Source organism: Tetrahymena thermophila (genome assembly GCF_000189635.1).
Source record: "Tetrahymena thermophila SB210 genomic scaffold scf_8254778, whole genome shotgun sequence".
Classification (NCBI taxonomy): Eukaryota; Ciliophora; class Oligohymenophorea; order Hymenostomatida; family Tetrahymenidae; genus Tetrahymena; species Tetrahymena thermophila.
The window spans coordinates 1-16,252 of record NW_002476536.1 but is presented as its reverse complement, the minus strand read 5'-3'; the positions used below and the strand labels follow the sequence as shown (position 1 = coordinate 16,252).

The following is a 16,252-nucleotide window of genomic DNA, read 5'->3' as shown; positions in this document are numbered from 1 at the left end:
TTCTCCATCTTTCTTACTTAAACTAAATCTAATAACTTATACCCCTCTGATCTATCTTTTAGCTTCATCTTATAATTATCTTTACTCTACCTTCTAAATTTATCTTACCTATAACAACTAACTACTTATTTATAACAAAACTAATAATTAAATAAGTCTATTATATGAATTTTTGTATTTAAATAAATAAATAATTTATATTTATATTTTGCTACTAACATATTAACAAATAAATTAACTTAAAATCAACAATTACATAAATTCTTTTCATATAAATTATTTCTATTCATATTAATCCATCTATTTATTCACTAATTTAATTACTTTAGTTCTGATGAATTAATTAGAGCCAATTAAGGAATTAAAAACATCTCAAACAAAATTAATAAGTATATTTTTATTTATTTTGTTTCAGATACAATTTATTTATTTCTGTAAAAGAATTATATCAAATTAATTTACTTCAATCAAATAATATTTGGAATAAATGAATTTATTTGCCAAAAATTTTTCTTTTAATAAAAGAAAAGAGATTGCTTTATTTTTATTTTATTTCTTTGGAAATACTAACAAAATCTTGATATTAAATAAGAATATTAATTAAATTGTCAAATATTCTTAAATTAAATGAAAAAAAACTAACTTTTTTAACTAACCAAAATATCAAAAACAATTTATTAAAATATCAGATAAAAAGTTTAAAAAACTAAATAAAAGAGAAATAAATTCAATTTATTTATGCATTTATATTTAATAAGTTGACTTAACTTGACAAAATTGATTAAGTAAAATACAAATTTTATAAGATTTAAATGAATAAAAAAGATAAATATTTTTAAATCATGGGAATGGCTTTCCTTCATATTAAATTTCACAGTTATCCCTTAAATCATTGACAATCATTTGCTTTCTAGCTTTAACAAATTCAACCCAATCTGGCAACCCAATTTATGTGTAGGCCCAAATTAATTTATTATCATTGTCAATTAATTTCTATTAAATATCAACGTAATCTTCACCACTGATTTTGCCAGACTCACAATGAATTTTTAATATCTTATTTTATAATAAATTTGAATATTTTGTAATTTTAAATAAAATTTACCTCTTTTTCTTCTTAGAATTTCGTTTTTATTTTATTAATGTTTCTCCTTTGTACAGCAGTGTATTCTCCTGCCTTTATACCATTATTTATCATATCTTCACCACAGGCTAAGTAAGAAATACATCTATATTTAGAAGGATTCTCTAAATCCAACAAATCATTTACAGTTAATCCTGCTGGTATTTTATCAAATGCTTGAATCTTTTTCAAATCATCGCTATTAGCATCTCTATAAACAAATTTGTCCTAATTATTATTTTTATATTAAATTTATTATTAATTAATAACCAATTTGTAATTACAGAAATTAGATTCTCTCCTTTAAATTCTTCTTCTTCCTCTTATTGTGGTTGCTATTATGCTGGCTACTACTATTACTCTTATGGCTGAACAATATTTTGAGGAGCTTATTATTATTATTATGCTTGCTATTGAGTTTTCTAGTGCTAAATTTCTTCTTTTGGTTATTGCTTTTGAACTTACTCGACAGCTGGCTTTTAATTTACTTCCTCTTTTTGCTAAATATTTGCAAGGTTTTTTTTGATAAAATCATCAACTCCTTCGTTTACATTAAATGCAGGATACTATTTAAACTCATAAACAACTATTGATTTGCTACCAACACTAGAAATAGGTGCTCTGATATAAACACCATACTATTTTATATTAATAAATGATTTCAAAATGTATTTTTAACAATTAAATGTACCTCCAATTAGAAATGCTTTCCTTTGTGGTCTAAGATAAGAGCAGAATCAATAGTATTGTTTGTTTCCAAGTCAGCTAAAGAAATGCTGCCCCTTGCATATTCACTGTCAGAAAAGAATCCTTTCTGGAAGAGAATAATATCTATTTTCTTTTTGTGGAGATCCTGAGGGTATTTTCCCTGCTATAAGGTAAACTTTTAAGTGCTGTTAAAGACTAAGGACTAATTACACCAGTCTGTTTAATGAGAAAGACATTACTGCTCAGGAGTGAAGGAGTAGCTTATTTTATATTTATCTGCTTTGCAGTCAACGAGCCTTTTCAGCATAATAACAATAACATTCTTGTCGATCTCTTTATTATCTAGAGAGAAGTCAAGTTTTATTTCCTTAGTAGTTATTTAAGGGAAAAGAAGATATTAGTTAAAACTTAGCTTTTAGAGGGCTGATTTAGCTATTTCGTATTATTTTATTCTTAAGTTGCTCTGATCATTTATTTAATTCACTTTTGCAACTTTCTTTTAGTTAGCAATCATCTTTTAAAGATCAAACTCAGACTTTATTGCTAAGTCAAGCTTGTCGATGTAAAAACTTCTATCTATTTTTATTATTAAAGTAATCAATCAAAATAAATTAAAGCATAATTTTGATGAATTGTATGTATTTACTTGCTTCGAATTTTTGTACATCACATTTCTAAAACACTTCAGGAGTTATTTCGAGTAATTTTGTCTCAATAAAGCTTGAAATAGAAACATTTTAACCATTCTATAACTGCTTGATCAGTTCGTTTGATTCTTAAAGAGTAGGAATGTAGAATGTTTGCAAAGCTTAAGCCATTTCAGGAACCTAAATTAATATTATTCCATTAAATACAAAAAAAAAACTCATTTTTTACATTTGCTCTGTAGAAAAGAGCAAGGTTGTGATTTTGCTTATGGTATTTTGATATCAGTTTTATCTTTTCAGGAATGGAAAGCTGGTCTTAAGATGCAGCCAAAATCTGAGTTGCTGTCATAGATGGTGCTTGAGGAGCTTTCTGTTATGCAGCTACTCCGATGATATTAAATGCATTCTTTAATATAGTTTAAATATAATTTGGGTCTAACCTTAACTTTCCTATTTCTAATTTAATATATTTGATTCTCTATTCTATAGTTGCAGCAATATTTCCAGTTGCAGACTTTTTCAGCCTTTCTTGATTAGCTAAAGCACCTTCGAGGTTCTTGGTTATATAATCATCAGACTTTAGCTAACCAGTGCTTATCCAAGTCTTGAATTTGTTAATGTTATCAACAATCTTTTGTCTTTTTGTAGTAAAATGCTCAAAAAGTTTAGGATATTTTTTGGTTGAGACATATTTTTCAGTATTTTTATATTCATATGCAAATGTAGTAATGCAAACCATGTCCTTCAAGCTAGAAAACTATTCATCCGTCTTTATAATAGATTCCTCTTAGCTGCTAGAAGCAGCCTGTTTTTATGAAACCTGTTAGTTTCCCTTATTTACTTGACCTTCACCATCATCATCTACTAATTTTATTCCTAACTATCCTTAAAGACCTTTCATCATTTTATTGACGTTTTCAAAGTCTTTTTCATCCTCCTTGTACATAGCCATATTCTTTCTATGCTAAGCTTCATCAAAGTCTTCATTATTATCCACATCTTTCATATTTTAGATCATATTCATTAAATCTTCACTGTGGTTTTTTTTATTTTATTGCTGCGCCTATTTTTAGGGTAATTATTATTTATTCCCTACAACACTCCTTTAGCCGATTCCCTACCCAACTATGTCTCCTTCGTCCATATCCTCGAATTAAACTCCAACTTAACCAGCTAGACTCTTAACTTGCTTTTCCATTTAACCTAATTCTTTTTCCTCTTAAGCTAATCTCATTTTGATGTTTTTTTTCTCTGCCTCTTCATCAAAATCTTCTTCGTCATCTAAATAATAATTTTTATTTATTTTAAAGCATGTCTCTTGATAAAATGTACTTACTATCTGGCATATTTTAGATCTGTTTCATAAGATCTTCTAATTCATTTTTTCTATTAGCAGCCATTTGTAATCAATCTTATTTGTATTGAAATATTTATCCTAATGAAAACTATATTTTTTCACAATGTAATTGCTTGCTTGCTAGTTAATAAATTATAAATATAATTTTTGATAGTATGTATGTATGATGTATGTATATCAATCAATTTCTTTATCTATTTTATTACTATTTTCCCTATTACTTTCCTGATAAAATAACTAAATTTTTTGCTAATTATTAAACAAAATTTTGAGAGAAATTAAGCCATATTTTATAAAATAAAAAAGATATTCATTTTTAAAAGAATTCAAGAATTTTAAAAATTGATATACCAGAAATCATTTCTACTTACTTCAAATATGTTTTAAATAGTTAAATATTCTAATCAAATAAAAGTTTAAATTGAAAAAAATCATGTACAAACCTTGCGAAGCTGTGAATAAAATAATATTATTTAATAATTAAAATAATCATCAATGATATCCTAATTGAATCTTATTTTATCTCTTTTTAACATTTTGATATGAATATTTATTGATTTTTTAATAATAAGACATCTACAAATATGATGATAAAGATGACTGATTTCTCATTATTTTTATTTGAAAAATTTAAAAAGAGTAAAATTTGCATTTTAATTTTATCAAAAAGTAGTTATAAAAGGCATAAATAGATAGATAATACTTTTATAAGGAATTATATTATAAAATTATATTTACCGTGCTCTACTAAGATATTAATAAGAAGCCATCTAGATATAAAAGATTCTTAAATAGCTCTCTCTACAATATATAACAATACACTTTATATTTCTTTACTTTTTTTATCATGGCTTGAATTAAAACTGATGATAAAATAAAAAGAAGGAAATATATAATCTAACATTTAACTTTGTTTTTCCTCTAGTAATTATAATTAAATTAAGGAAGAAATTTAAACTAATAAAATAGTATGGAGGAAAGTATTGTGGATAGAAATGAAGTGAATCTAGAAGAAAACCTTTTTTTTATTTCTTTTAATTTTTTAATTTTTTATTAAATAATATTTATTATTCTATTAATTAAATGTATATTTCTTACTCAAGAAATAATTATCCTAGAATAGCAAATTGTGCTAATATCTAAAATTTGACACTTAGTCTTGAGTAAAAATAGTTTATTTTTTTTGAATTGTGATTTTCTTTTTCAATTTTTTTGTACTTGTTTTTTTTCTTCTATCTTCCATAATTTATTTTATTTTCAATTTTTACTTTTATTATTAATTCATTTTTCTTATTATTTTATATTTGTTCTTCATTTTTTCCTTTTAAAAAACTAATAAATTATATATTTTTTCTTTAATATTTAAAAAGTTACTATAAAATTGGTGCAATTGGGGTATCATACTTAAGTTCTACTATATAGCAAATTGCGCTTAAATCTCATATTTGACACTTGATCTTGAGTAAAAACAATTTATTTGTTTTTGAATGTGATATTTTTAGTTATAAAAATAAATTTTAATTTATTTATTAGCTTTTTATTTGATTTATTTTTGTTTTTCAATTTTTTTGTACTTGTGTTTTTTTTTTCTTCTATCTTCCATAATTTAACTTGTTTTTTAATTTCAACTTTTGCTTTTATTATTAATTAATTTATTTCTTATTACTTTATATTTTTTCTTCATTTTTTCCTTTTAAGTAACTAATTAATTATATATTTTTTCTTCAATATATAAAAAGGTGCAATTAAATTGGTGCAATTGGAGTATCAGACTTAGGTTCTGCTTTAGCCAATTGCGCTTAATTCTCAAATTTGACACTTAATCTTGAGTAAAAAACAGTTTATTTGTTTTGGATTTTGATATTTTTATCTATAAAATCAAATTTAAAAAATATAAATAATTCTTTTAACTTGCTTATTAGTTTTTATTGATTTATTTTTCTTTTTCTTTTTTATTGTACTTATATTTTTTCTTCTTCTATATTTCTTAATTTAACTCATTTTTTTATTCTCAACTTTTGCTTTTATTATTGATAAAAAATAACTCTTAATTTCAAATTTTTTCTACAATTTTTCCTTCTAAGTAACTAATTAATTAAATATTTTTTCTTCAATATTTTCAATATTTAAAAAGAGGAAATTAAATTTGTGCAATTGGGGCATCAAATTTAGGTATTGATTTAGGAAAGTGCACTAATCTCTCAAATTTAATACTTAATCTTTTGTAAAAACAGTTTATTTGTTTTGAATTGAAATATTTTTAATTATAAAAATGAGTTTAAAATAATTTAACTGTTATTTAAAACTTTTTATTTAACCTATTTTTTTGTTTATTAATATTAAATATTATTTATTATATTTGAAAATTTTATTCTTTAACTACTAGAATTTTTTCAAATAATGACTAAATAAATAACTGGCCATCTCTAATTCCTACTATATATATTTTTAAGTATATATTTTAAATACAAATATTAAGTTTAAAATATGAATGTTAAATTAATTTTTCCTTCATAAAACCAAATATATAAATTAATATTTGATAATTAATTAATTAATTAATATATTTATTTGTTCTTTTTATCCATTTATAATTAATTAGTTAATTAAATTTCATAAATTGCTTGCTATTCAATATTTTTGAAAAAAATAATAAATGATATAATAGATTAAAAATTATAATAATTTAGAAGAAGTAATTATTAATTTTTTTATTAATATCCTTTAAATTAATATAAATTAATAAAAAAAGTTTTTAAGCTCTTCACTTTTATCTCATTAGGCTCTCCATATTAATCTGAGGTATATTTTATTTATAAATATTATTTTAATAATTTTTTATATTTTTTATATATTTTAATTTCAATTTATTTAAATAAATAATTTTTATTATAGAAATTATCATCATTATTTATTGATTTTTATTAAAACAAAAATTTTTTAGTTATTTTAACTTAATTTTCATTTCAATTTTTAATTAATTATTTATTATTCATTTTTTATAATTTGATATTTTTTCTTTATTTTTTGCTATTAAAACTTATACTTAATAAAAGTTTTTCTTCATTTTTTCCTTCTAATTAACAAGAGTGAAATGCCTATTTAATTTATAAATAGCAAAATATATAATAAATAAAGCTAAATAAGCTTAAAACAGCTTTATTTTTGAGTTTTTAGAAAGCTTTGGGATGAAAAAAAATTCGGAAAAAATATTTAGAATTTTAATTTTATAAAATGTAAAAACTAGTATATAAAACTCGCTTTTTGGAAATTTGTATGACAACTTACTCTATTTAATGATATATTTTTTCTTCAATATTTAAAAAGTGGCAATTAAATTGGTGACGAAGGTGCATCAAGCTTAGGTTCTGCTTTAACAAATTGCATTAATCTCTCAAATTTGACACTTTCGCTTATGTAAAAACAGTTTATTTGTTTTGGATTGTGATATTTTTAATTATAAAAACTAATTTAAAAGAATAAAGCTCTTTTTTCTTTTTCTTTTTATTATGCTTGCTTTTTTTTATTCTTTCTTTCTTTGCTAATTTAGCTCATCATTTTATTTTCAACTTTTGCTTTTATTATTAATTAATTTCTTATTATTTCATATTTTTTCTAGATTTTTTCCTTCTAAGTAACTATTTAATGGTAATATTTAAAAAGTGGCAATTAAATTGGTGACGAAGGTGCATCAAGCTTAGGTTCTGCTTTAACAAATTGCATTAATCTCTCAAATTTGACACTTAGGCTTGAGTAAAAACAGTTTTTTTGTTTTGGATTGTGATATTTTTAATTATAAAAACTAATTTAAAAACAATAAAGCTCTATTTTCTTTTTCTTTTTATTGTGCTTGCTTTTTTTTGTTCTTTCTTTCTTTGTTAATTTAGCTCATCATTTTATTTTTAACTTTTGCTTTTATTATTAATTAATTTCTTATTATTTCATGTTTTTTCTTCATTTTTTCCTTCTAATTAACTATTTAAGGATATAATTTTTCTTGAATATTTAAAAAGTCAGAATAAAATTGGTGCAATGGGTGCATCAGGCTTAGGTTCTGCTTTAGCAAATTGCATTAATCTCTCAAATTTGACACTTTCGCTTTAGTAAAAACAGTTTTTTTGTTTTGGATTGTGATACTTTTAATTATAAAAACTAATTAAAGACAATAAAGCTCTTTTTTCTTTTTCTTTTTATTGTGCTTACTTTTTTTTGTTCTTTCTTTCTTCGTTAATTTGGCTCATCATTTTTTTTCAACTTTTGCTTTTTTATTTATTAATTAATCTTATTATTTCATATTTTTTCTTCATTTTTTCCTTCTAATTAACTATTTAATGATTTATTTTTTCTTCAATATTTAAAAAGTTAAAATTAAATTGGTGACGAAGGTACATCAGGCTTAGGTTCTGCTTTAGCAAAATGCATTAATCTCTCAAATTTGACACTTTCGCTTATGTAAAAATAGTTTTTTTGTTTTGGATTGTGATATTTTTAATTATAAAAACTAATTAAAAACAATAAAGCTCTTTTTTCTTTTTCTTTTTATTGTGCTTACTTTTTTTGTTCTTTCTTTCTTCGTTAATTTGGCTCATCATTTTTTTTCAACTTTTGCTTTTATATTTATTAATTAATCTTATTATTTCATATTTTTTCTTCATTTTTTCCTTCTAATTAACTATTTAATGATTTATTTTTTCTTCAATATTTAAAAAGTTGGAATTAAATTGGTGATGAAGGTGCATCAGACTTAGGTTCTGCTTTAGCAAAATGCATTAATCTCTCAAATTTGACACTTAGGCTTTAGTAAAAACAGTTTTTTTGTTTTGGATTATGATATTTTTAATTATAAAAACTAATTTAAAAACAATAAAGCTCTATTTTCTTTTTCTTTTCATTGTGAATTTAGCTCATCATTTTATTTTTAACTTTTGCTTTTATTATTAATTAATTTCTTATTATTTCATGTTTTTTCTTCATTTTTTCCTTCTAATTAACTATTTAAGGATATAATTTTTCTTGAATATTTAAAAAGTCAGAATAAAATTGGTGCAATGGGTGCATCAGGCTTAGGTTCTGCTTTAGCAAATTGCATTAATCTCTTAAATTTGACACTTTCGCTTTAGTAAAAACAGTTTTTTTGTTTTGGATTGTGATATTTTTAATTATAAAAACTAATTAAAAACAATAAAGCTCTTTTTTCCTTTTCTTTTTATTGTGCTTACTTTTTTTTGTTCTTTCTTTCTTCGTTAATTTGGCTCATCATTTTTTTTCAACTTTTGCTTTTTTATTTATTAATTAATCTTATGATTTCATATTTTTTGTTCATTTTTTCCTTCTAATTAACTATTTAATGATATCTTTTCTTCAATATTTAAAAAGTTTAAATTAAATTGGTGACGAAGGTACATCAGGCTTAGGTTCTGCTATAGCAAAATGCATTAATCTCACAAATTTGACACTTTTGCTTGAGTAAAAACAGTTTTTTTGTTTTGGATTGTGATATTTTTAATTATAAAAACTAATTAAAAACAATAAAATTCTTTGAATTTATTTCATAGATTTTATTTGATTTATTTTTTTATATATTTTCTTCCACTAATGCTATTTTATTTATTAATTTAAGAAATAATTTTACTTTAAAAGTTTATTCTATTTTGATATTTATTTAAAATTTACACAAATTTATTATAAAATTTTTAGCTCAATGAACGAATCATAAAAATTCAAAGTAATAAGCAAGTGTCTTAAATCTAAAAGATTAGTTGTCTTTTAAAAAGTATTCTGATGATAAAGAAGTGACGAAAAAAGGATGAATAAATATTAAATGTTTGAATAATATTATATAATATTTTGAAAAAGTTTTTTTTAAACTAAAATATAAACATATAGATAGATTTTATTATTGCTTTTATATTTATAAATATCATTCATATTTATTTATTTTTGTAAGTAAATAAATTATTTATAATTTATAAAAAAATAAAATTTATTTAAATAAATTAATTCCTCTTAAGCAACCCTATGGTATCTCCAAAAACAATCAAATAATTTGAAACTTTTAGTGTTATATTATTTCATAATAAATAATATAAATGCCAAGCTTTTATATTCCAGTTATATTTGTGTCTGAAATATTATCCACCAATCATATTTCTATCTTTTTTTTATTTTCATGATTAAATAGATACCATGATTTAAATAAAACCTCAGGGAGAAATCAAATTTTAATTTTTATTTTAATTTTTGTGGTTTTGTAAAATATATAAAACATTTTTTTTAATTAACACGTTCTCAAATTATATTAAAATTACAGTTTATAAATACAGTTTGCAAATTGTTGTTAATTAATTTTAATTCTTAAAAGCCATCAATCAATATCTAAAATTAATTTTTTTTAATGAATTTAATATAATAGCAAAAAATATATTATTAAAAGATTTGATAAAGATCTGTTATTTAGATAGAAATTAATATTGTTGCAAAATTAATTTATTTTTAGCAAACTAATATTTTAGATTAATTCAAGATTTTAAATAGAGTTCTTTTTTTTCTCATTTTTATTTTAAAGATTTATATTATGTATTGTACCTTTTTTTTCATTTAATAATAAAATAGCTTAAATTTGTTGAATAAAAATAAGTAAATACTTAACCCTTACACTAAAATTCATATTTTTATATTTAAAATGGAATGAGTTAGCCTTTATTTTAATTAAATTTAAATAAAAAAGCCCAGGATATTATCTTGAGATATGACAATTTAATTTATATTATTTTAATAGATATTCATTTATTGCTTAATTTTGCTAATTTTATGGAATTAAATAGATAATTTTCCATATTGAATAAACAAAGGCATAAAAAATGGATTAAAAAATGAAATTTTATTTTATTAAAAATCAATGAAATATTTTATTTTGCATTTTTATTATTACACCTTTTTAAAAAATTGTTTTATTCTATCTATTCCATAAAATAAATATATAACTTTATACAATAAAAAATATTTTTTAATGAGCCAAATAATTTTTTTTCAAAATTTATCATATACTTAATTAAAATTTATCAGATTTTTAAAAATTATTTCAAAAAATAAACTAATAAAAGATTAAGCAATCAAATTAATTAAAAAATAAAAAAAACATATCCATAATGAAGTAGATATAAAAAGTAGAGTCAAGTGAGTTTTTGTAATTCAATTTCACGTAAGGTAAATATACTTTGCATGAGGTTAGCCTAGCTTAAGATGTTGACTTTTATTCCCCTTTGAATGCTTATTTTTTATAAGACTTAAATGAAAATAAATATGATTATAAATTAAAAAATATCATTTAATTGGACTAAATGGAAGATATTTAAAGTTTCTTTAAACTAATAAATCAAATTTTACAAACCTTAAACAAAAAATAACCTAAAAAGCAAAAATACTTTAGAATTTAAATTTAGGTGAGAGCAGCTTTATCAAGAAAAGAGAATCTTCACCTAAAAATATTATTTTTTAAGATAATATTGCTAAAGAAGACATGCTTGAGGATATTCAGTATAGAAAAATGAATAAATAACTTTAAATGAATTTAGAATTTGTATTTCTACTTAAAGAATACTTTGAAGATTTGATTCTAAATAGATTTTAAGAGAAAGAATACTAAGTTCTGATTATGAACCCTTTTAAAATTAAAAATAGTTAACTTAATAATATCTACTTAGATACTCTATTAGCCAAATATCAAGTAAGAACGGATTGTTTTAACAGTGAAGATTATAAACTCTCTTCATTTATAGAAGAACTTGAGAATTTCATTTAGCAATATCCTAAAACAATTATTTAAGTATTTTATCTAATTGTTTACATTTTTGAAGATACTGGACATGATTGCCCATCTAATGGACGCTGTTGTTTGTGCATTGAGCGAGATTCATAATATAATAAAAATTGGAATTTGGTAGATATAGATTTATCTTATATTTCTAAAGTAAAAAATTTAGAAATATATTCATATTCCTAAAATAGATATATTTACAAACTTCTAATAGATTATGAAAAATCAGATTTTAGAGTTTATTCTGAATAAAATTTATCTAGAATTTTAAAGTTTAAAAAATCTTGTTTAGAAATCCAAGAAGAAAAAAGTGATTTTTCTGACGAATAATCATAAGAAGAAAGTGATTCTTAGGACGAATACTCAGAAGAAGAAAATAATTGTTCAGAGGATTACTCAGAAGAAAAAAATAGATTAAAATATATACCTAATGTATTAAATGATAAATACTTGTTTGTCCATAGATATTATGAAGTTTTAGCAGAATAAAAAGACTAATGCTTTCTAAGAGTATTGATTTTCAAAAATTTGAAAATTTAAAAACTACTAAATCTAAGTTTAAAAAACTTAATGGTAGATTTATTCTACGACTGAAATATATATATTATTGAGTGAGTAACTAAAATTAAATATTAAAGTAATTTAATTAATTAATTAATAATGATGATAATTTAAAATTTAATGTCCTTTACCAAAAGTATATTTAAGATTTACAATATATTTATTTGTTAAAAATATATAAACATACAATCAATATTATTAATTAATTATGGTTAAATTTATATTTATTTAATATTTTTTAAGCTTAAATAATGAAATATTCATTAATGATTTATGTTATTTGAATAAATTTTTAAAAGATGTTTAAAAAATTTTGTTTTTTTAGCAATTACTTTAGTTTTATAATAAATATTACTCATCCAGTTATTAAAATATTATGAATAAGATAGCATTGTATTTTAATACCCGGATTAGGTTTAATTTAAAATAAAAAAATAAAAAAAATATAATGAAAAATAAATAAAAACACAAACCAACGAAATTCACAAACTGAATTTAATATCTAAAGGGTACACTGAAAAAAAGTTCCAGGTTTAGTGATAATAAATACTCTATCAGTCTAAAAGTAAAGTCGATTTGTAAAGAGGATAGATACATTATTATAGTATATGGTGAAATAATATATTATATATAAGAAGATTTCACTTAACCTTCCTTCTTCATGATATCAATACAAGTAAAATATAAAAAAATAAATATTTATTATGCATTATGTTGAATATTATTAATGAAAAAAAAAAAATCAATATTTTGTAGAATTCCTTGCATTTTTGATTAATTCATTTATTCTATTTTAGTAATTTAAATACATGTGTCTTATTAAATTAGTACACACTCTCAGAAAAAAGCAATTTAAGCTTGTTTTCATAGCTAATTTTAATCTTAAAATTTATTCTTATGAATAAATCTCTAGCTAATTTTTAACCCATACCCAAACATTCTCAATCGGATTCATATCTGGTGATTGAGAGGGCCATTTAAATAATTCAATACCTTCAAATTTTAGATATTATTTTACAACTATGGAACTATTGGCAGCAGCAATCAGAATTGTTTTGCTAGAGGATTCTATTATTTTATCAGTAAATATTATTTGTTAAATTTCATCCTCCTTCTAAGTAGACAGACACTCCTAAAGCCCAATCTAATCTGTGATCAATGTTTTTTGGAGATACAAATGGTTTCTTTGGAGCTATTTTGGCTACTAAATTTAGTCTTGAAAAAGTATCGTTAATTAATCATATTATGAGAGACTTTATTAGGATAAAGACCATATTTCATTATTTAGGAGACAGTTTTTAACATCAACCTAAATATTAAACATCATAAAAAATAATCTATCTTTCTTATAGAATAAAAACATCAAATTAGTTTCATTTTTTTCTGATAAAAATTAAATTTCAAAATAATCAATCAACTAAGTATCTATATTTCAATATATATTTTTATATATCTTATTCAAATTTTTAGATCTTTTTTAAATTAATATTTTATCTTTATAAAATGAAATATATGCTTGCGTAGAATAATTTCTCAAAGGTTTCTATCTACTAAATTTTATTACTAATTTAATATAAAGCTTTAATACTTATTTTATTAGTTGATTAGAGTCTTATTTTTAATTTTAGTCTTTTTGATCAGCTATTATATTTTCTGGTCAGTGACTAAATCTAAAACAGAATGACTGCTACTTTTTTTTGATAATTATATTGATTGGAAAGTAAAAATCCCTAATCAATATTTTAACTTACTAACAAATTTAATATTTAATTTGAGGTTTTTTTTAGAAATTAGTTTTAATTAACAGGAAAATAAAGCTTTTAATATCAAAATTCATATTAGTAGAACGTCTGACTATAAGAGATCACTCAAAATAGAAATTCTGATTCTATCTAAACCTCTAAATAATAGTTAATGCTATTTTTTTTGATATTTTATATCTATATGAAGAAGCCATTTGATAAAGCTTAATAAACATAATTACTAAATTGAAATAAAATTGTATATCTTTTTTGATTATAAGCCTTATTTTTAGTTTTAGTCTATTTAATCGGCTATTTTGATTTTTATGGTCAGGGACTGACTGAGTGATGAAATGAGTGCTACTTTTTTTGATAAAAATATTGATCAGAAAAAAAAACCCGAATTAAATATATTTATTTTAGCTAATAAAAAAGATATGAAAGAAAACCTAAACTTAACCTCTAAATATTTGTTTGAAAAGCTAATTAAAATAATTAAATAAGGATATAGTTAATAAAAAAGCAAAACTAACTAACAAACAAACAAACAAACAAATACGAATAAATAGATATTTAGATAAAAAAGATGAAAGAATTAATATCTGGTATAGAATTAGTTTGCATGTAGAGAAGCAATAAAAACTATTTCAGCCAAGTAATGGGTATTTTTTTAGCCTTGTTCAGTGGATAGCACTTATTATTTGGTGTTTAGTATTTTGGGATATACGAGTGGGTTATCTATGCATGTCTATTTTTGGCTTAAATAAGGTCAATGTAGATGTTCGAAGGTACTTTTGATTTCTTTGAGTAGAATCTATAATATAACCTATTAACAAACAACAGAATATTGAGATTTATTCAAAAATAATACTAGAAGGCTAGAGCATTTGATTAAATTAGATAATTGTAGTATTTCTTAACAATTTAAGATACATTTAACTATATCGCTATACATCTTTCGATAAACCAGACCTACAGAATTCTTAATAGCAAATAGAACTCTGAAGATAGCAGCAACTAGAGTAGGCTTTACTTTTTCATAATTTTTTCAGTTGCGATTTTGACTTTTATAAATTGTTAAGTAATAAATGTTTAATCTTTGAATACAAGATACTTAGCATACAAATTTAGAAATATTCTAAAATACATTTTTATTTTTAGTTCTATCTTTACATAATATCTAATATATTATTGTCTTGAAAATAGCTACTTCTACTACCCATATCTCTTTATCTAATCAGTAATTGTTATAGGATTAGCTTTACAGGAAACATAGAGTCAGTTTCTCACTATTAATGGGAACGACTTATTCAGAAACATTATAAAAATTTTTGGTTTTTTATTGTACTGCTCATTTAATTTAGAACTCCTTGTTTACCCTATTTACAAAGAACCTATCAGTGCATATTACTAGAACTACTGCAAAGGAAAAAGATACTATATCCTATTGTTATAAAGGGTTTTATTCTTTTGTGCAATTAAATATATTTTGAGCACCGAAGAATTTTAGCAACAAAAGATGCTTTATTTTTCTCAAATTATAATAACCATTTACTTAGTATTTTCGATTGTCTCTTTTATCTTTGTTATAGCTAAAGCCTTTAATTTATTTGAAAGAACCATTTCGCTTAAAGAATTGATTAAAGAAAATAACAATAATTCTTATTAAGCTTTAATATAAGAAGGATAATTTAATTATTTATAATAAATTACTTCTAAAATTGAATAAAAAAGCTTATTAAATGAATTGACGATTATTAATATAAACTAAAAGATTTTTGAAAGTGATTGCAATCTAAATATAAAAATTTTAGAATTTTTACTAGAGAAGAATATCAGTAGTGAAAAGTTTTTGATTTGTAATGACGACAAATATTGGTTTGCTAAAGATTTTAATCAATTATCAATCGTTTTAAATGATTCGAACGCTGAACAATTTTCAGATTTTTTGATGAAATTTAAGCCTCCATGCAAATATGATCTTTCTCTATCATTTGAAGCTAAGCTAAAGAATGAAAATGAAAAAAGTGTAATCAAAGGACTGGTAGCCTAGCTATTCCACATGAACATACATTTTAATAATCAATCTAAAGGTTTTGAGACTATAATGAAGATTGCAAATGAATAGAAATCATATATAATAAGAAATATTTTTTAGATTATTGCTGCCAAAAATTATCTATCTTCCTCTTAATAAATATATTATGTCTAAGCATTGTATGATTTATATGATTGAAATACATAAATAAATATATACAGTAAAAATAAATTAATTTAAAATATTAGATAAAATAAATA

General features: G+C 21.7%; 5 protein-coding genes across 5 annotated transcripts; 2 read left to right on the top strand and 3 right to left on the bottom strand. All coding sequences in view use genetic code 6, as the record gives it.

Moving 5' to 3' along the window:
• Positions 1-840: 840 nt before the first annotated feature.
• TTHERM_01021920 (hypothetical protein) lies at positions 841-3,878 on the bottom strand (the record flags this gene model as incomplete). Its single annotated transcript, XM_001009470.3, has 7 exons — positions 841-1,056; positions 1,106-1,351; positions 1,408-1,761; positions 1,815-2,407; positions 2,478-2,658; positions 2,708-3,759; positions 3,815-3,878. The coding sequence occupies 7 exons, from the start codon at positions 3,876-3,878 to the stop codon at positions 841-843; spliced, it is 2,706 nt and encodes a 901-aa protein (XP_001009470.1).
• Positions 3,879-4,918: 1,040 nt separating this feature from the next.
• TTHERM_001021904 (hypothetical protein) lies at positions 4,919-9,617 on the top strand (the record flags this gene model as incomplete). Its single annotated transcript, XM_012795977.1, has 11 exons — positions 4,919-4,998; positions 5,575-5,664; positions 5,970-6,059; positions 7,163-7,252; positions 7,499-7,588; positions 7,849-7,938; positions 8,198-8,287; positions 8,546-8,635; positions 8,865-8,954; positions 9,212-9,301; positions 9,533-9,617. 11 exons carry the CDS (start codon positions 4,919-4,921, stop codon positions 9,615-9,617), a joined length of 975 nt encoding a protein of 324 aa, XP_012651431.1.
• Positions 9,618-11,381: 1,764 nt separating this feature from the next.
• Positions 11,382-12,245, top strand: TTHERM_01021900 (hypothetical protein; the record flags this gene model as incomplete). Its single annotated transcript, XM_001009468.2, has 1 exon — positions 11,382-12,245. One exon carries the CDS (start codon positions 11,382-11,384, stop codon positions 12,243-12,245), a length of 864 nt encoding a protein of 287 aa, XP_001009468.2.
• A 709-nt stretch (positions 12,246-12,954) lies between these two features.
• On the bottom strand, positions 12,955-13,365 carry TTHERM_01021890 (hypothetical protein; the record flags this gene model as incomplete). Its single annotated transcript, XM_001009467.2, has 1 exon — positions 12,955-13,365. Exon 1 carries the CDS (start codon positions 13,165-13,167, stop codon positions 12,955-12,957), a length of 213 nt encoding a protein of 70 aa, XP_001009467.2. The 5' UTR covers positions 13,168-13,365.
• A 1,269-nt stretch (positions 13,366-14,634) lies between these two features.
• Positions 14,635-15,577, bottom strand: TTHERM_001021889 (hypothetical protein; the record flags this gene model as incomplete). The annotated part of the gene is made up of 5 exons (XM_012795976.1): positions 14,635-14,780; positions 14,888-14,986; positions 15,165-15,187; positions 15,333-15,398; positions 15,510-15,577. The coding sequence occupies 5 exons, from the start codon at positions 15,575-15,577 to the stop codon at positions 14,635-14,637; spliced, it is 402 nt and encodes a 133-aa protein (XP_012651430.1).
• Positions 15,578-16,252: the final 675 nt, after the last annotated feature.